Raw genomic sequence first — 20,401 nt, 5'->3', positions numbered from 1 at the left:
ATCGCTTCTACCCAAAAGAACTTGAGGTACTACAGACATTGTAAAGCCAGCCTCATATCTTGACCTACACTTAGAAATCGATGGTAAAGGAAATCTATTGACGCAACTTTACGACAAACGTGATGACTTTCATTCAGAATTGTCAACTTTCCTTTCATCCGTGGTAACATCCCTTTGGCTTCTGCGTTTGGAGTTTTCATATCAAAACTCATGTGCTATGCCAGAGCTTGCCGAAATTACGCAGATTTTTTGTATCGCGCTAGAACTCTAATAAATAGGCTTCTGAAACAGGGTTATGTTGCTACAAGATTGAAGTCATCACTACAGAAGTTTTATGGTCGTCATCATCAACTCGTGGATCGTTATGATGTATCCATCAGCACAATGAAAACTGATTTATTCAAGGGGTCATAGTTTACCTTTCCTCGTTTGTCTACCCCGGACAAAAACAGAGGAGGCTTACCCTACCGGTGCATCTGATTCATGAATTTTATTAATTTTTTTTTTGGTAATAAATATATCACACGAACATTGTATGTCAACATAGATATGTATAACAATGATACAATATTATCATTTTATACGGTACTATGTTTACCGCTTATGTGATTCAAGTAGTTTATGTAGGTATTGTGGTTTCGAGGATCGTAATAAACGCCACGCGCCAGGACCGGTGGCAAGTTATATTGTATATTGTTTGAATAGCGTAAATACTAGTATACTATTTTCTCTAGCATAATGATGAACGTCACAGACAGGTACTTAGAATTTTTATCTGGTCCTGTGTATACCAAGGACTCCTGAGCGATGTTAAGATGCACCGAAAAGCGATTCAGATTCTTTAAAAAATAACTTCGGACTGAACAGGAGTATTTAAAAAAGACTGGCTTCAGAGATTACCACGAAAAAGATTTTCAAGCTATAATCTGTACAAATTTGGCCAAAATTTTACATTTTTCAATTGTTACTGATTCAATATCTCAGCACAATGTTGTTTTTTAAATCTAAGAGTATGTAGAATCTGTTGTTTATTGAAAATGTTTGTATTCATGCATTGATTTAAATTAGTCAGAGTAAATTGTATTTAATATATATTTGTTTTTATTTCACAGTCAGCGGCGGAACATCAATTTTTTTCAAATATTGTTATTGACTTTCTTTTCAAATTCTACTATCCACACCTTGATGTGTCCATATCATAGTATCCCTATGAATGTGATGTCCTATAACCTGAATAATTAAGTAACAATCTCCATGAAAATTATGCAAAAGGCAATTCATGCATAAAAGAGATACAGTGGTTTTATTTTTTGAATTCTTAGATTAGGACTGTTGTTAAAAATATGTTATTGAGACAGTTTGATATTCATTTGAGACTGATCGAGACTTCTTTTGGACTATTCAATACTGGTAAGACTGTGCAAGACTCTTCGAGACAGGTTGAGACTGTTGAAATCTTGGTCGAGACAGGTCAAAACAAGATAAGAAAAGTCGAGACTGGGTCAAGACAAGTCGAGACACAGTCAAGACTTTTTGAGACTTGATTGGACATGGAGAGACTCAGTCGAGACAGTCAAAGTATTTTTCAGACATATTTAGAGAAGTTAAGACAGAGTTAGCGCAAGTTAGAACAAAGTGTACGCTGTTCAGACTTATATAACTTAGTAGTGACTACTGCCTCGATTTTATTAGTTCGGTAGTGTTATGATTACACTTCATGTATATCCAATAGTCCGTCTAAGCCATACCTGCAGTTGTCGGTTTTCTGACACGAATGTTGAATGTCATGTATTTTACTAATCATATAATGAAATGGTGTACGAATTGCGGAGAGGATACTTTCTGTGTTGTTGTATTATAGAACCACATTCAAATTTAATTGTTTACCTTGACTTTGAACACCGTCGTTTATGAGGTACTTAGGAATACTTTTTTTTTCAACCAACACCATTCTGTGTAAATGTACACGGATCAATTAATGTTTAATTTTGAGTGGTAATCAAGGTTTTACAGACTTCAATGAAGACCTTTCAATATCACAACAATATCTAAAATAACAACATTCGTATGTTTTATTTTTATGCATAAAATAGCTGTGAGATAAAAATAGAAGGCTTCTTCATCAATATTCTGTTTTGAATTTAATTTGTGCTGCTTTATCATCATAAATCTGCAACGAAAATTGTAATTGAACCGATACATACAAACAGCTTTAATTCTGAATATTGAAGTTTTAAAAGGAAATCGGAAACGAAACGGTTTTAAATTCCACTGAAAAAGCGATGAATTTAAACATCATTTCTCACGCCTTTTTGTTTTTGTTTCTCTAAATAAAATGTTTACACCAAAAATATGTACATGGTAGGTTGAAGGTCAAACTTTTTATTAATCTTAATCCCCAAGTTCTGATTAATCGTCCTGATTGTGAGCTAATACGGATTAGCAAAAGGATATTCATCAGCCCAAACAGAAACAAGAAAACAAAATAGGTGGTAAAGTCATCAACAAAACAACACCTGCAACACAAAAAAAAAGACGACAGACGAATGACAAGCTGCACAATACAAAGCTACATCGATTAACATAAATAACCAAATCAGAAAAAAATTAGCACGTAAAAAAAGCTTAAACTCAAACTTGTTTATGGACATATTCGGAGAATAAAAGAGGCCATCAGGATTGTTTCATGTATTTGAGATCGTTGTGCATAAGTACATCATATAATATTTCGTAAAGGAGTAACAAAATTTATTCACACCTCCGAAATCAAAGGTTGATTTTCATTTGAAAATAAAATGAAAAATACATCATTCTAATTAATGTATTTATTTATCAAGAATCTGCAACTCAAGAAAAAGAAAAGAAGAACAAACAGTCCAGTACATATTAGGACATATATGGTTACTGGTGCAGTCTCAAAGGTGGAATCTGTAACATAAAAATGAATACATATTTCATTATATTGGTTAAGAACTCGTTTTATCGAAAATATCCATATACAAACAAAGTTTGTTATGTGATACCAGTATATAACCACAGCTTCATATACAAAATACAATAATAAATAACGCTACCATATAGATGTAATTAATCCCTCCAGTCCTTAATACCATTTGACATGGTTGTTTCATTGCAATAAAAGTAAAACATTAATTGATGAAATCACTGCTCAGAGGGTCTTCATAATCAGCTAATACAAATTTTTCTAATGATTTTTGTGTAAAGAGTAATCAAGGGAACCAAGGTTATAGCGGTAATAAAAAGGATGTAATCCAGGGACAAAGACCAGACATGGAAAACAGACATACACAACAAAGAAAATAAAGTAACTAAAATCATACATACAAAGTAAAACAGTAAATAAGCAACTCGAACTCCATTATAATAGATAATATAAAATAGGTAATATTCATTGTGTGTGAATCATTTCCAATGATCACCTCACTACAAACATGAAAAAACACCAATATACCTTGTTTTCGGTGACTACTGATTCCGAACAAAATATTAATATATACTTAATGTAAATCGCCATACTTTGTTTTATGGTATGTGTATGTCAGCTGTTTTATATATCTATTTTCAGTATTAATCATTTATTTATTTAAATCATTTTCTGAATAAATTTATGTGACCAAAAAGAGATTTTTTTCATTTTCCTTAAAAAAATAATCATTTACAATATGATGTTTTAACTAGAACTGGAGTTTTGATTGCGTAAGTTTTTTTGTTTCTTTTCTATAAAATCGGACAGAATAGACTACTTATCCAACAATTACACTCTTATAAGAACAAGGTCGGTGCAAATAATACATCACACTACCTGAATAGTTAGAAGATGTGGTCTTAAAGGATGCCAAATCCTCAGTGACGTTCGTGTCATATGTTTCACTAGAAACTGTAATAAAATGTATATCAGTTTAGTGTTTTGTGTCAATTCACAAATGCTTTTTTGTTATCTGTCTTGTTTTGAATTTCGTTTATAAACAAAGTGTTCATATAAGTTTCTATTTATTGCAAAAGATGTATTTCTTTCAAAAAGTAATTTGACAACCCATGCGCTAAACGGGGAAACGACATCTATTACCAGTACCTGATATGCTTTGCAGTGTTGTAAAGGGATTGTTGTAAAATAAAATCAGAATTAACATCGATTTTAATTCAGAGAGAGTAATCAAGGGAACCAAGGTTATAGGAATGTAATGAGAGGACAAAGACCAAACATAGGAAACACACAACAAATAACATAAAGTAAATAAAATCATGTATACAAAGTAACAAACGGAAATGAGCAATTCGGACTCCACTAAAAACTGGGAGCATGGATCAGGTGCACCGGTAGTGTTAACGTCCTCTGCTTTTCTAGAAACAGCCACCCAGTTGCTACAAAAGTCAAAAACGAAGTTAAAGAAGTGTTTGTCATGTCTGGTCTTTGACCCTGGATTACATTCTTTTGCTTAGTTTAAACATATTTCATTTCAAAGAATCAATATATAAAAGAGTAATCAAGAGAGCCAAGGTTATTGCGGTAATCAAAAGAATGTAATCCAGGGACACAAAACCAGACATGAAAAACAGACATAGAAAACAAAGAACATAGAATAACTAAAATCATACATACAAGGTAACAAAAGCAAATGAGCAACTCGGACTCCACTAAAACCTGGGAGCATGGAACAGGTGCACCGGTAGTGTAAGCGTCCTCTGCTTTTCTTTTTTTTGCTCATAAAAATTCAAGTCCGGGGTAGACAAAAAAGGAAAGGACTACAACATATTGAATAAATCAGTTTTCATGGCGCAGATGGATACACCAAAACCGGCCACGATTTCATGATGACGACCATAAAACATTTGTAGTAATAACTTCAATCTTGTAGCAACATAATCCTGCTGCAGAAGCCAATTTGTTAGAATTCTATCGCGATAGAAACAGTCTACGTAGTCTCGGCAAGCTCTGGCATAAACTATGAGTTGTGATATGTACACTCCATACGAAGGTGCTGAAGGGATATTGCCACCGATGAAGGGAAAATTGACAGTTTTGAATGAAATGTCATCACGTTTGTCGTGCAGTTTGGTCAATAGTTTTCCTTTACCATCGATTGCTAAGTGTAGGTCAAGATATGATTACTACAATGTCTGTAGTATCCTTTATCGCAAGTTATTTGGGGGGGTAAATGCAATGTATCTAATCCCTAAAATTAGGATTGTTTTAAGATAATACGTCATCTTTATAGCGGAAACTGAGGTTAAAGGATCTAAGTAAAACGATATCCTTTCAAATGGATCACATCAGCTATAAGGTCAACCTCATAAAAGTAAAATCATAGGTCAGCAAGTGGAGAAGCACAACATGTTCCCATTGGAACGCTGACCGTTTGTTGACAAAAGCGTTCACACTGGACAAATATGTTGTCGATTAAAAATTCCAGCATTGTGTTAACATTTTCTTCTGTATATTTGAAAGATGATTTGGAATTATTTCTTGCAAAGTATTGGGAATCTCTACCAAGAATTAAATTTAATATCTAGGTGTGCATGTACCATCTGATTTGGAAAAACTACGATGTATAATATTTTTAAGTCGTGATTTTAACTGAGTATGTTGAATAGAAGTATACAGTGATGAAAAATCATAGGTTTTAATGCTATTATATTCTGATAATAATATTGAACTGATTGTTCCAAAAGATCTTTCGAATATTACAGGATCCACATTGAATCAATACTAATACCGGAGTAACAAGTGTTTTGACAGCTATGAGTATAACAGCTAAAAGTTGTGTGTGCATATTGGTACATATTGCAGATCCAGCTATGTTGTTTGTATGGATTCTTGTGGAGTTTAAGAATCCAGTACATAGACGGTAAATCACAGTCATCGTCCTTAGGAGAAAGACCCAAAAAAAGACAGCACATATTTATGGTTTTACAAAATACGACATTTTCAAAATTATCAATTGCTACGTAAGCATGACAATGTGTCATTCTCTTTCACCGTGAGAAGGAAATGTCCATTGAAAACAGGAATATGATGATTTCTCTGCGTTATTATGTAAGACAGAGTATCGTCGGTCTGTAGATAGGGAACATGAGTTGAAGTTAAAATGTATGAACCAATTTTAATTGCAAACTCTCATATTTGCAAATAAAAAAATCTAAATTTGTTTGGGCAAACGAACATGTATTCAATTAACCCTATCATTAATAAACCATGGTATTCCTTGTATTGTTTCATCCAATGAAAGAGTAATAAAAGAAAGAAACACTCTGAAATCGAAAGAAAGTAATACAAAGAGAAAGACCAGACAATAAAACAGGCACACACAATAAAGAACATAAAATAACCAATCTAATACATACAAAGCAACATAGGTAAATGAGCAACTCGGACTCCACTACAAATCGGGAGCACTGACCAATAGCACCAATGGGGTAAGCGTCCTCTGTTTTTCTATAAACATCTTCAGAGAGTCAAACCCACGCCTTATTTTACTTAGATAGAACGTTAACATTAAACACCATCTTGTATCTTATGATACGTTATACTCACCCGGACAGTCAGTAGACGTAGCTATTTTCTCCGAATCTGTTCAAAAGATTGAAAGAAAACTTGATCCAGAGGTTGTAAATCATATAATTTGTTTTCATGATGAAGGATAATAGTTGTCAAAATGAAGTGTTAAATATGCTACAGGTACGGATACTATGTAGTCGCGCAGAAACAGTTTCAGTAACTATTGACATGGCCTATAATATTACCGTAGACATTGCACTAAATACCTCAAAAATCGTGTCAAAATGTCTTTTCACGCTATCATCACGTTGGATATTTATTCCACATAAACATTTATAAGATGACGTTGAATATGTTTTAGGTGAAAATAATCCACAATGAAGGTTAATTAAACTGATTTTCGACTAATTGATATAACAAATGTAAGTTGTTCGAAATATACCTGATACTGTTAGATTAATAGATTTCGTATATACGTTGTCTCCATTTTTTATTTCACATGTGTATATCCCAGAGTCTGTGACTTTTAGATCAATGATCCTCAAGTCATATTGATCCAGTGCCTGGTTGTTTTCCACATGAAGTCTCCTTTTCCACGCTTCTATCACTGTTGTATTTCGACCAACCGATAAGAAAGTTGCGTTCTTTCTCCATCTCATTTGTTCAGGTTTACAGCTGCAGTTACATTTAAGAACTACTGAATCGCAAGCTGTGATAGGCAAGTTTGTATTCCCATTAGTTCCAGGTAACAAAACTAAGGGAAATATTACGAATTATAAGCATTTAACAATAAATTAAAAAAAAACCATGATTGTAAAACAGTATTCATTTAGTATAGACTAGAAAAAACTCTGATTTAGTACCATGACAGTCGTTGACAGTTTATTGAAATGGAAAAGCCAAAACACGATCATAAATGTTGAAATCACTAATACTTAAAAATGATACCAAAGAGTGCAGCAATTAAATAATTAGTCGTTTTCGGCATATCTCACTTGTTCAAGATAAGTTAATAATTACCTATACATCATGAATATCTTCTCTATAAATAATTGCTATATCCGAAGGAAAAGATTTTTTTATTGTATTTAATATCGCCATTGATGTCGAGTAAAGTAAACATAATATTGGAAACATGTTCTGATGATTTGATAAAAGATAGTTTGAAAGAGAAATATCTAAATTATTGCACATTTTTTTTTTTTTTTTTTTTTGGGGGGGGGAGTCTTTGATGTCATGTTTCCCTTTTACCTATTTAATTTTGTTTGCAGCGCTGTTTATTTTAATCGCCTTTTATTCGTGTGCTCATATTGGGATTCGACGATTTAACTCATCCAATTACCGTTAATTCGGTATTTTCGTCGATATTAACCGCTATCTATAAAATTGATTTACTATCTACAACGAGAGCTAGTTGGTCATGGAAGTTCTAAAATCGAGAAAAAAATATTTTTTTTCATATTCTTAATATCGAGGCTAGTGAAGATATGAAAAAAAAAGAAGTTCAATTTCTTAGGATTTGAGAAATTTATATACTCAAGTTGTGGATTATCTTTTTCTTAGTTTATCAAAATTAAAACTGTCCAATTGACTTTGAAACGTAAAAAATCTCCTAAAACAGATAGCGGAACGCGTCAATACGTTGCGATTAAGATTTTCAAGAAACCCCTTGGCGTCATACGCATAATAAATATTCTCAGTCACGTAAATCATTCAATTTAAAACCTACCGTACGCTTCAGTTATTCTTGTTCATCTTTCATAAGCGTATTATGTGTAGTATATTTTAATATATATTGTATTCACGAAAAACACCTCTGACCATCATGTTTTTTTTCAAGATGGAGTGTAAGACACTTGATATCTTAGCCAAACAAATACTGAAATAGAAACTCTCTTGAGAGAGAAATAGTTAAACTAACAAGACAGGAGCTAAGAAATTGTCTAGACACTAGTAATTTTTTTACATATTGCCATAAATATTAAATATTTAGAATTTCTATTTAACTCAACAAATCAAAAGAGATCAAATATCTTGGGTTTAATTGGGAAAGACAGGTTTGAATAAGGAACAAGCATATTTACCTTGTAAAAAGAGAACCATTTCTGAAACATTTGTAATCATTACATGAATGATAACATCTTGTATATTCTATTACATGTATGACCTTAGAGTACAAAACCAATATTACAGATAAGATACTTTTTTATTAAGTTCCTGGTTGAGTCTTTTTCAGTACATTTTAATGGTTGACAAAAAAAATAAACTCAATTTTCATTTGAAGCGATTGAGTTCGGGAGTCAGCGTGATCTTTTGTTGAGTTTTAATGTCATTATGATATAATTGTGATTTATACAAACACACGAAATTAAGACACAACGTATATTTTAATATTTAAAAAATACTGACCTATTTTGGACACCATACTTTAAATTGTTCCTTTTAGATGATAAAATAATTCCTGTGATGTATATTGTTTTGATATGCATAATTGTATTGCCATATTTGTCAAGTATCATATCAATCATTTAGCTAGCTGAACGAGGAAATAATTACTTAATAATGTATTCAAATATTCATTTTCCATATGCATGTAACCTTCAATCTTTCAGTCTAGATTGCGGTCACTCAATAGATCTCGGACACAAATAAATAAATAAATTATAAATGAAACACGAGAAGCAGAGACGATTATCATACACAAAGGTGTACATTAGATTTTTACACCAAGCGAAAAAACTGAAAAATTAATATATCATCAGTACAGAATTTTGTTTGGTGGTTGTCATTAATATTTCCCTGACAGGTAGGAAGTTTCTAACTCAGGAGGGGGTCACCTGGTCATGTAAAGCGTAAAGCGTTATTTGTTTACAAAGCCAAGCCAACCAAGTAGTCTTTGGGGGAGGAATTAGTGCAGGCGATATTGGTTATGATGTCACTGCAGTACGAGTTTGAGTTGTTGTTGAATAAACAAAAATCGACTTGCCAAATTTGACATTCTCTAACACCGTTGGAAAGTTTTCAGACCGTTTGTTGGATAGATAGATAGATAGATAGATAGATAGATAGATAGATAGATAGATAGATAGATAAGGAAATGTTCCATTTTCTTTGCTTTCATTAGAACAGAAAGTCGAATGTAGTTTTGTTAGATCCATATCCAGTTATTGAATGGAACAATTAATTGGTCTTATTTTAATTAGATCACACAGTTACATTTTCACTAACGTGTCCAATATGATCGCACACAAAAATGTCAAATACCTTACAAACATTTTATGTTCGTTTTATGAATACGTTGGAGCTTAGAGGAGGACATTTTCACCAAATATGTGAGTAACTAGAGCAATGCATGTGTCATATTCATCATTTATATTCTAAGGGCATAAACCAACAAACCAACAAACACACAAATGAACGAACTATTTCAAACCTTTCACACCGATATTGACTATTTGCATAGTGGTCAACAGAAAATAGAAACGACCACAAAGGGCTGATATAGAAGGATTTGAAAGTTCGCCTATGCAAATACTTAAATTTTACACTAAACCTATCTTGCTTTGAAGATACTTGTCAGGCGCTTTAGAACTGTAAATGCCCGGTTAGAATCGTTTTGCTCAAATGGCCATTTATGTCGTTAATTAAACCCCTCGCTTTTGCTTGGGGTAAAATAATCGACATAAATGCCAGCCCTTGGTAAAACAATGACAAAATGGAGTTTCCTTGACTAATTTTTTTTAAATAAACTAGTTCTTAATGGATATACAATCTTTTTTAAACTAACCCCTACTTCCGAGAAGCTTATGACGGGGAAGTAATTTTCCAACCGCTTTGCACCCCTGAACAAGTATTTTTCAAGTAACATTTTTGATTTTGATCCGTACATGATTAAAGTGCGATCGAAGCGTATAAAACTGGTATTATAAACAATGAATTTAAGTCTTTTAATCATTGCCATTGGGCCAACAATGGTTTGTCTATCAATGAGTCAGTAAGAAATTACTGTTAAGTCAAACGAAAAATTTGATTTTAAACTTTTTGATTTGTCTCACAGATATTAATGGACCGATTTTAATGTTAAGTTGGCAATAACAATATGTTTTCTACGAAATTATAAAACTTGTGAAAGTGCAAACATTGAAGATAAAAAAAGACTAGAAATTTACCAAAAAGTTGTTAAATATAGATAGGCAGTAAAAGGTGAAACGCATGCTTAAAACATAACATGCTTTGTAATCAAGATAAGAATGCTTTATAAATTGTCTGCATGGCGCGGTTTTGCCTTTTTATGAGTAATTCAGCGGGTGTTTCTTAAAAAAGAAGACCTACCCTAATGGTTTTCTTTTTAGAGGAGCCGAGTTATATACTTTTGTTACTGCGTATGTAATATTTTGATTATTTTATGTTATTTGCTGTGTGTGTATTTTTTGTGATTTGTTACCGGATTACTCTCCCTTGGATTCGGCTAGAATCTCGGTTCGTTTGATTACTGATTACTCTTAGATAAAACAAACAAACTCATAAGGTAAAGCATTTCGGATAAATTCATAAGTTCATAAATGACCATGTTAAAGATACGTTAGTAAGGTCATTGTTCATGTTAATGAAATTGTAATTTTCTATATGATTTGTGGAACCGTCCTTATGTTCTATTCCTGGCATTGCAAAAATGTTATTATGAAACGCCGATATTGAGATCGACTCCCTTACCACAGTAAAGACCTTATTAACATAAATAATTACTTGCCCTAAATTATCTAAGAAATTAGTGTTGGTTAAAAGAGACAGATGGTTAACTTACATTTTAATGTGACTGAGTGGGGGTATACGTCTACCTAATAGAAATTGCGTCTGGGGTTAATAACAAATGTTCGAAGTGTTTGATAAGTACGAATTTCGATTAAAATTTTGAGTCTTGTTCTGTGAAAAGGAAGATCTCTCTATAAAATGGGTCATTAGCATTTTTTAGAAACAGTCCATAATGGTTAGCTAGATTATGGTGAAGACCGAAGAGCTTTCAACACGATGTCTTCAATCAAGTACCAGAAGACCCATATCAGAAGAGTTCCAATGATAATAGCATTCAGCTTAATGTGAATACCCCATTTTTGAAATCAAAGAAAGGCAAAGGACGCTTGCCTTACCGATGCACATGTTCTATGCTTCAAGTTATCAGCGGAGTCCGAGTTGCCCATTTTCATTGGTTTCATTGTATGTAATATTTTGGTTATTTTGTGTTCTTTCTTGTGTGCGTCTACTTGACCTGTCTGGTCTTTGTCCTGGATTACATTCTCTTTTTTTTCCGCTAGAATATATGTTTCCTTTAATACTGTTTTAAAACACAGATCATTCGATTAAGTCTTTAATTCGTTCATTGTCTTTTTGTTGATTTGAAATATTAAGAACACAAATACAACTTGTAATCGAACCGTTTTACTGTATAATGACTTCTCCATATAAAGAAATAGATATAGTCAAGAACTTTTTTATACCAGTATAATGCACATTTATAGTACATGTTTTTTTGTACTTTTGTGATGTTTTCATTTTGTTTATATTTCTTTTATTTCCTTATTTGATGTTACATCCTATGTATACCGGAAAGGAATATTTTGATATAACTTTTGTAATATCAAATATACAACTGATAAATGAAATATTGAGGGACATTTTTGATTTTTTCAGTAACAATCGATCGGTTGTTTTTTTTTTAATTTAGTTCAATAAAAAAAATGGTAATGTTGTTTTTGCCATAAAAAATTGCAGTTTGTTTGCCATATTCACACCTAGTAAATAAAATCCAAAATTTCATATACAATGCATTTCAAAAGGCGTTCTAAGTACTTTCGGACAAACTCTGTCCACCCCAGTCAACAACAATCAAATATTTTACTTTGCATTGTATTTAAAGACCAATTTATCAAAATCAAATTTGAGGTGTACTGATGTTAAGAAAATTTAATTCAAAGTACTCTTGTGCTGAATCGATTTGTATCGTTTGTTTGAAATTTTACGTCTCAAATAATCGGCAAAATGCAAAAACTGGGATAATTTCATATAGAAGGAGAGAATCGGAATCAACTTCAAACGTATATAAAAAAGAAGGTTATTGTTGAAAATTGTTGAAATTAAACTTTAAATTTACCATTCTGATTAAGAATGACATCTATTATATAGCAAAATACGTTAAATCTCACATGGGCATTTTGCAATTGTGCAGAAAACTCTGGTGTGTTGTCTAATCATCTGCAATGCCTAGATGAGTGAACATAAAAATACCCGACATCCTGTAATATAATTGACCTACAAACTATAAACTATGTACTGACAATACCTATATATTGTCTCAATTTCACTTCAGTGACTGTCTATCAAATCATTCAACATTGAGACACAATCTCGTAAACAGTGGCGGATCCAGATAATCATCGGGGGGGGGGGGGTTAAAGCAAATCAGAGATGTTATTACTTAGAAATCTTAATGATATGGCCGATGAGAGGTCCATGGTATGCCTTAAATTATTCCAACTCCAAGCAACAATTGTTAGGTCATTACCGTTTTCCAAATCTCAAAATTTATTACAATACTACGTTGAGCAACTGGAAATAGTTCAATGCGATTGCGCAAGCTTTTGCTAGATTATTTTTAAACAGTTTCTGACTTTATAGCTGTTCTGATCAGATAGAAAGAATATCGTTTGGCTAGATCCTTCAATCTCAGTTTCCGTTATGTAGATGACGTGTTATTTTTAAGCAATCCTAATTTCGGACATTTGATACATCGCTTCTACCCAAAAGAACTTGAGATACTACAAACACTGTGAAGTCAGCCTCATATCTTGACCTACACTTAGAAATTGATTGTAAAGGAAAACTATTGACCAAACTTTACGACAAACGTGATGACTTTTCATTCAGAATTGTCAACTTTCCTTTCATCTGTGGAAACATCCCTTCGGCTTCTGCGTATGGAGTTTTCATATCACAACTCATATGTTATGCCAGAGCTTGCCGAAACTACGCAGACCTTTTGTATCGCGCTAGAACTCTAATAAATAGGCTTCTGGGACAGGGTTATGTTGCTACATGATTGAAGTCATGACTACAGACGTTTTATGGTCGTCGTCATGAACTCGTGGATCGTTATGATGTATCCATCAACACCATGAAAACTGATTTATTCAACGGGTCATAGTTTACCTTTCCTCGTTTGTCTACCCCGGACTTGACTTTTTATGAGCAACTCGGCGGGTGTTTCTAGAAAAGCAGAGGACGCTTACCCTACCGGTGCACCTGGTCCATGCTTCCAGTTTTTAGTGGAGTCCGAGTTGCTCATTTACTTTTGTTACTTTGTATGTATGATTTTAGTTACTTTATGTTCTTTGTTGTGTATGTCTGTTTTCCATGTCTGGTCTTTGTCCCTGGATTACATTCTTTTGATTACCGCTATAACCTTGGTTCCCTTGATTACTTTATCATGCCAAACAGACTGCAAGACAAATGTAAACTCAGTAATTATTCTAACAAATCAAATTTAACTCAGTAGCACAGTGTATACATGAATAAAAAACTTCTTAATGTAGAGATTGAAGGGCGGATATAAAAAGTGGGTCCGGTCCATACATCTGGAACAGAGAGGCAAGACTATAATTTCTATAAAAATATACCACAACATTTAACGAAATAGTAACGAAAACGAAATTAACCAAAACCCAAAATCATCGTCTGGATACGCTATGATACATGAACGTATGCAGGCACTTAAGTAATTGGACATGTGTTTATAGATAACCATGACAAGCAGTACATTGTATAAGATGTAAAATATGATTTTGCCCCAGAAAAAAGTAGATATAAAATGGATGGAAAAAAGAGCCGTAGGGTTTTTTTTTTGTTTTTTTTTTTGTTTTTTTTTGGGGGGGGGGTTTCTGTGTAGTTTAACAATCATTATATAGTCTTGCATATGCTGGATTCAAATAAACACTGCGCTTACGGATATGACAACAGTAAACAACATGTGCATAATAACCTAATAACACAATTTACTGACAAACCTTTTAAAATATGATCAAAATAACCAGCCCTAAAATCTCAAATATCACATATGTCATCAATATTTCCACTTTTTAAAAGACAGTAAGAAAAGTAAATTTTATTGATTAATCACAGAAATCAAATTCAAATTTTTATTATTCCTGTTTCAAAGTTATTTTAGAGAAAACAAATGCAGTCATAACACTAAAGTATATGTCAAACAACTTCAAGAGACGTGCTGGTGAAGTTGATGTTTCGATGACTATTTGCGTTATAACGTACATGTAAATCTATCTTCATACGATAACATAACATACAATTGAATATCGTTTCTTAAAATAGATAACTTGAAAAGTTATTATAAAACCTGTGTGCTCGATTCGCTTACAACTATTAATCTTCAATCGTTTTATTTTATTTATATGTAACAACTCGCTGTCTAACAAAAATATCCCCATTGACTTTCTTCACATCTATTCTTGTATATTAATAAAACAAAAATCATACTGTACAGGGGCGGATCCAGGATTTTAGATCGGGGAGGGGGGGGGGCACATTTTTTAGGTTAATTTTTTTAACTGTTCTTCTAGAGCTGGTGCAAAGTATATATCTTTTGTGGCAAAATTAGCGATAAATTAAAGTTTAAACCTAAAACCGCCGAAATCTACTCTTGACAAACCCATGTGTTTTTTGCAAAATTTAGGGGGGGGGGCGCACACCAGCCAGGCCCCCGCCTGAATCCGTCCCTGCTGTGATGACTCTGTCATAACATAGGGAATACTATTTTACTTTTGTTCTTACGTTCATGTACACCGTTCTCGTAATCATGTTTACACGGTTTGAAATTTGATATGCAGCTTGGACACAGCGGGTTTTACCGTGTGACCACGTTTCTGATCTGTCGTCAAGCAACTCCAAGTTTGTCAAAAGAAACAGTTACAATTCTTTCATGATTACTGGTTTAAATATTTTTCTTCCATTCATAGGTTTCATTCATACCGCACGTGCCGGGAAATTGATTTAAGATTATTTAGCATGTTTGCAGTTGTTATTCATATTGTTGATCAATTACATACTTGTTGATTTACGAATGTTATTTAGATTTTTAAAAATTAGTTAGAAGTGTATCAACTAGTCATAATGGTAGTGATATCGATGACGCAATAACTTGACGTCTTGGGGGAGGTCCTTGATGAATTTAGGGCGTTGTTTAATTAATTTTTTATGGTTTTATTCATGAGAGAAACAGACTCTACCTCATTTTTTTCGTGGATTGAAGGATTTCTCCACTCTCGATAGTTAAATTATAGATTTAACTATCTCGAGTGCAGAAATTATGTTATCACCTCGAGAATGAAGGAAAAATCTATATTTGCACTTAACCTTCCAGTATTTTTGCCAAATTGATTTACAACGTTATTCGTGAAGTGAATAATAAACTTTTTGGATTGGAACTCACTAACATCATCACTCCCTTCAACTCTTTTGTATGCTTCTAGGTCTTTCCTATCACTTTCTGCGGATATACTTCCAATACACACTCTATTGAAACTGCTGTGTTGATTCTCCTACAATACTGCAACGTATCAAATAAAATAATATACAAAATTTGTGTTTAAATGTCAGAAGAATATAGGAAATATTTAATGTAAACATATCCGTGGATCAGCCATGAATAAATTCATTTCATGCATTGTATACGCTGTACATCACGGGACTTATTAATGTATACAATTGTCTGTCCGTTCGTTAGTATATCCGAGTTAACGCCTCTCGCCGTAACTTGAGAACTCCTTCAATACCTTCATTTAACGAACTGTTGTGATGGTCTAAAGATATGTATACATTCTGAAAACTTTGTACCGCTAAATATCAGATACATGTTTTGTGCTGCGAAGCAAAAAGAAATATAATGGCGGGTAAACAAAATAAATCAATAAGGAGCGACTGACAGGCTAACCTAACAGATAGGCTACGAGGGGATCCGTTCCAGTGATTTCCAGTGATCTTACAATATAATCAAGCTTTTGTTTTCTAACATTAGAGGTGAACACCGGGCCCACGTTGGATCCACATATCGCAATTCTAGTGTCAATAGATATACAATTAAGGCTTCACACAATATTACAATTTCTATACGCACATTTAAAAAAATAAAAAAAACAAAACAAAACATTACAGTTCAAGAAATGACTGGTCATCTAGAATCGACATTTATTTTTTTTGCAGTTAGTTTTCTTGAACAAAAATAACTTGGGTCCCTGTTCCGTCTTTCTTTGTTATAACTTATGTGCGGATCCAGGCTTTTCCGGCATGCATGGAAGTCGTTGTATTTTTGGATGAGCAAATGATAGTCTCGACCAGTCTTCCTTGTTATTATTTGTTTTTTTAACCGCCCTAGAAATCTCTGGGCCTGTCATCCTTGGAATAATGGTACATATTCGATTGGATCATCTTTGATTAAAAAGTAATAAATTTCTAAAACGTCATATGGTATGTGAAATTTTGAGCGTTTAATGTGGTGAGTATATTGAAAAGACAATTTGAAAAATAAACTCACTGTATTAACCTTAACTGAATTGATAAAATGTACCTTAGCTGACAACTCTTTCCTACTCACCGGATGAGTCCGAGGTCGGACTATACCTCCTCTCCATGATGTTTATTTCTGCTATGAGCTGTTTCATTTCTTTGTTGGTCGTGATATACCCCACTTTGGTGACTTTTTTAAACTGTGCGATGATCCGTCTTTTCAGTTTTGTAAATTCTTTGCTTCTGTACAGGTTATCAGCTGCAGCTGGCAGTTTATCTATGTTTTGTTCCATGGTTGTAAAATTAGTGGTCAGTTGCTCCGATTATTCAAATATATTCCTAAAATAAGTAACTGTTCTTCAATTGATGCCTCTACGTGTGTTTTTCTACTCTTATCAGCTTGTCGTTTTAATCGAGTGCTCCCAAAAAGATAGAGACCTCATGGTCTTTATCAATAGACCACGTGTGATAGATCTATAGGAGAAAAAAACATTGTTGGCAAAGGTTATTTTAACTTACTAAAAATACCAAAAAAATATATGAAAACAATTTTTGAAAATTTTCTTTAAAAAATGAAAATAAAACATTTAAAAACATAATTTATTTTATTTTCTGCATGAAATTGCATCCCTCCTCTCTCAAAGGATTTAAAATAAGACTGTATACATTTGAGCAAATCGGTTTTTCTTAAGCTTTTTTAAGAATAAATTTCAATATGGACAGGAAGGAAAAATGTTTGCTATCATACTAATGTTATACGTACAACGAATACTTCAGCAATTCCCACCTTTACCTTTGAACCAAGAAAATGATTTGATATTTTTTTATTATTTTGAACGGTTTGATGGCATACATTCAAAAAGCAAGGATGTCATTTCCTTATTTAGATATGACGATTCCGACCAGAGGTTTTGGACAATGAAAGGTCTGCACCTTTAGAAGTACGTGATGTTTTAATTCGTTAATCACTAGGCCGTTTGAGTTTTAGATATTATCAGGCGAAACAACTCAATCTTTCAGTTAGTTACTACTTCAGATTTCTCCAAGGACTGGAAGATTTAGGTATGGACAAAAATATATGTCGCTTGAAAATCGACTTTTGATTACATTGATTAAGCTTTGTAAATACCCGACGCATACCCAGCTCTCATTAGACTTTGATGTAAGTGTTTCGTCGGTGAGTTCAAACCTGAAAAGAATGTGGTTAATTCTATGTGAGGACTGTTGACAGCCTGAATCGTGGCCTTCTATTCATTCGTGGCAGCACAAACTTGGTATCTGGCCAGAAATGTCGAACGTTTTAGGATGCATCGATGGAACTTCCCATGAAATACTGACTCCATCAAATGAGCCCCAGGAAGAATTTTACAGCGGACATAGAAAATATCATTGTATCCATACACAGGTATGCTAGAGATTAACGTAACGCGAGGGTAGCAGAATAACAGATTAGACTTTTGTTACAAAATACTGAAAACCTGTTGCTTATTTCAATAGACAAAGTCTCAAACATTTGAAACCGTTTGAAAAAAGAAATTGAACCCAAAGAAAACCACTGAATCGTGACTGTGCGCATCCCCCGCTTTCATCAGTCAGAGCGGCTCCTACGTTATTCACTTCCCAGATCCACTTTCTCGCGAACGCGTCTTATTCTTACATTATTCTAAGATAGTTATCACTGTTTTCTTATCTATGTTTAGTTATTAGTTAACTTAAAGGTAGATCATATTCCAATAACACGGAGTATTTTTTCTGTCATCTTGCAAAATAATGCATACGTATGTTTATTTAATTAACTAAATGCAGTAACAAAGAAATACTAAAATTATGTTATAACAATTTTGACAATAAAATGTATTGTAAAATTAAGAAAAATTATTAGAAGTAGTATCTTTAGAGCGGAGGCAATTGACCGGAAAGTTCACTCAAAACGGAAAAAATGGCTGGAAAAACAATCGGAACTTCTCAGCCTTGGTAGTTACACAACAGGAAATCTCAGAGGCACAAGGTGGTAGAATTTCTCCGGATTTTGACAGATCCGATTCTAAAATTGTAGTTTTACTGGTTGACATTTTACCCAATCGGAACTACTCAGCCATTTCCAATAACTTTTTTTAGCTCCTTGCTTCGCTCCTTAATTCTTGGCAGAGAGACCATTTTGAAAGTAATATGGCTTGTTCATCAATGCTCATATCAAACATTTATTTTATAAACACCCATCAACCAAAATATTTAACTTTTAACAAATAATAAATAGTAAATTAGCCCTATTCGTTAAGTCGCAACAATTAATTATTAAGTGATTAGTTGAAATGTCCCTACGGGGCTTTTGTAGGATTTGATTATTATAACAACGAAGATATGCAATGCAAAGGGAACGAACTTACTTGAATGAAACCGATGTTAGAAATGCAGTCGATTATCCAAGTACTTTATTTGTATCGTAGGTGGTACTCTGCCTTCTGAGTGATATACTATGCTATACTTTATAATTTTTTACTTGTATCTCTTCAGTATTTTTGTTTTGTTTCATTGACAACCAGAAGAACATCTGCCATATACATTCTGGATTCCTTGGCCACGACAACAATGCATTCGCATACAGGAAAATAAAGACAACTGGACCGGGCCAAGAACTTGACTTTCCGGCAAATTGTTATCTGTTAGCAGACAGTATATATCCTAATGAGAGACCCCTTATTACTCCCTACAAGGCTAGAAATGGTCTGAGGCAAAACCAGGAGATGCGAAGGCAAATAAAGTTCAAACTATTTCACCGAAGAAGAAGGGTTTATGTTGAACACGTTTTGAAAGAACTTAAAATATATAGAGTAATAGGGGCACTGTACAGGCATCCGCGATGGGAATTTGCTGCTATAGTTAAACTTTGTGCAGGACTTGCAAAAAGAAGAGCAGATTTGATTAAGGAGTGTTATATGTAAACTGAAGTATAATTGAATGCTTGTGTTATTGTTAATCATATACATGTATCCATACAACTGACAACACATTGACATTTACAAAAGGATATTCATCAGCCCAAACAGAAACAAGAAAACAAAATAGATGGTAAAGTCATCAACAAAACAACACCGGCAACACACACAAAAAAAAGACGACAGACGAATGACAAGCTGCACAATACAAATCTGTATCGATGAACACAAAGAAACAAATCAGAAAAAAATAGCACGTAAAAAAAACTTGTTTATGGACATATTCGGAGAATAAAAAAGGCCATCAGGATTGTTTCATGTATTTGAAATCATGTTATTATACATAAGTACATCATATAATATTTCGTAAAGGAGTAAC

General features: G+C 33.3%; 2 protein-coding genes across 2 annotated transcripts; one reads left to right on the top strand and one right to left on the bottom strand.

Moving 5' to 3' along the window:
• Window positions 1-2,812: 2,812 nt before the first annotated feature.
• Window positions 2,813-8,975, bottom strand: LOC148602121 (uncharacterized). Its single transcript, XM_088554461.1, has 6 exons — window positions 8,927-8,975; window positions 8,602-8,622; window positions 6,960-7,271; window positions 6,554-6,589; window positions 3,824-3,898; window positions 2,813-2,928 (listed from the first exon to the last, which is right to left on the bottom strand). Exons 1-6 carry the CDS (start codon window positions 8,940-8,942, stop codon window positions 2,813-2,815), a joined length of 576 nt encoding a protein of 191 aa, XP_088410587.1. The 5' UTR covers window positions 8,943-8,975.
• A 4,004-nt stretch (window positions 8,976-12,979) lies between these two features.
• On the top strand, window positions 12,980-20,028 carry LOC148602120 (uncharacterized). The gene is made up of 3 exons (XM_088554460.1): window positions 12,980-13,027; window positions 18,318-18,495; window positions 19,601-20,028. Exons 1-3 carry the CDS (start codon window positions 12,980-12,982, stop codon window positions 20,026-20,028), a joined length of 654 nt encoding a protein of 217 aa, XP_088410586.1.
• The last annotated feature ends 373 nt before the right edge of the window (window positions 20,029-20,401 follow it).

Source organism: Perna viridis, chromosome 12, assembly GCF_037379345.1.
Source record: "Perna viridis isolate PV_CMFRI_1.1 ecotype Kerala chromosome 12, ASM3737934v1, whole genome shotgun sequence".
NCBI lineage: Eukaryota > Metazoa > Mollusca > Bivalvia > Mytilida > Mytilidae > Perna > Perna viridis.
Note: the sequence above shows the minus strand (reverse complement) of the source record. Positions and strands in the feature narration are given on the sequence as shown.

What these genes read in the sequence shown, in the direction of transcription:
- LOC148602121 (XM_088554461.1), bottom strand. An exon ending in TATTAATCTAACAGTATCAG is followed by an intron (nt 6,590 to 6,959) that starts GTATATTTCGAA and finishes TCTTTTGAACAG; the next exon opens with ATTCGGAGAAAATAGCTACG. An exon ending in TACGTCTACTGACTGTCCGG is followed by an intron (nt 3,899 to 6,553) that starts GTGAGTATAACG and finishes ATTTTATTACAG; the next exon opens with TTTCTAGTGAAACATATGAC.
- LOC148602120 (XM_088554460.1), top strand. Translation starts at nt 12,980, where the DNA reads ATGTTATTACTTAGAAATCTTAATGATATGGCCGATGAGAGGTCCATG. An exon ending in TGGCCGATGAGAGGTCCATG is followed by an intron (nt 13,028 to 18,317) that starts GTATGCCTTAAA and finishes GACTGTTGACAG; the next exon opens with CCTGAATCGTGGCCTTCTAT. An exon ending in TTGTATCCATACACAGGTAT is followed by an intron (nt 18,496 to 19,600) that starts GCTAGAGATTAA and finishes GTATCTCTTCAG; the next exon opens with TATTTTTGTTTTGTTTCATT.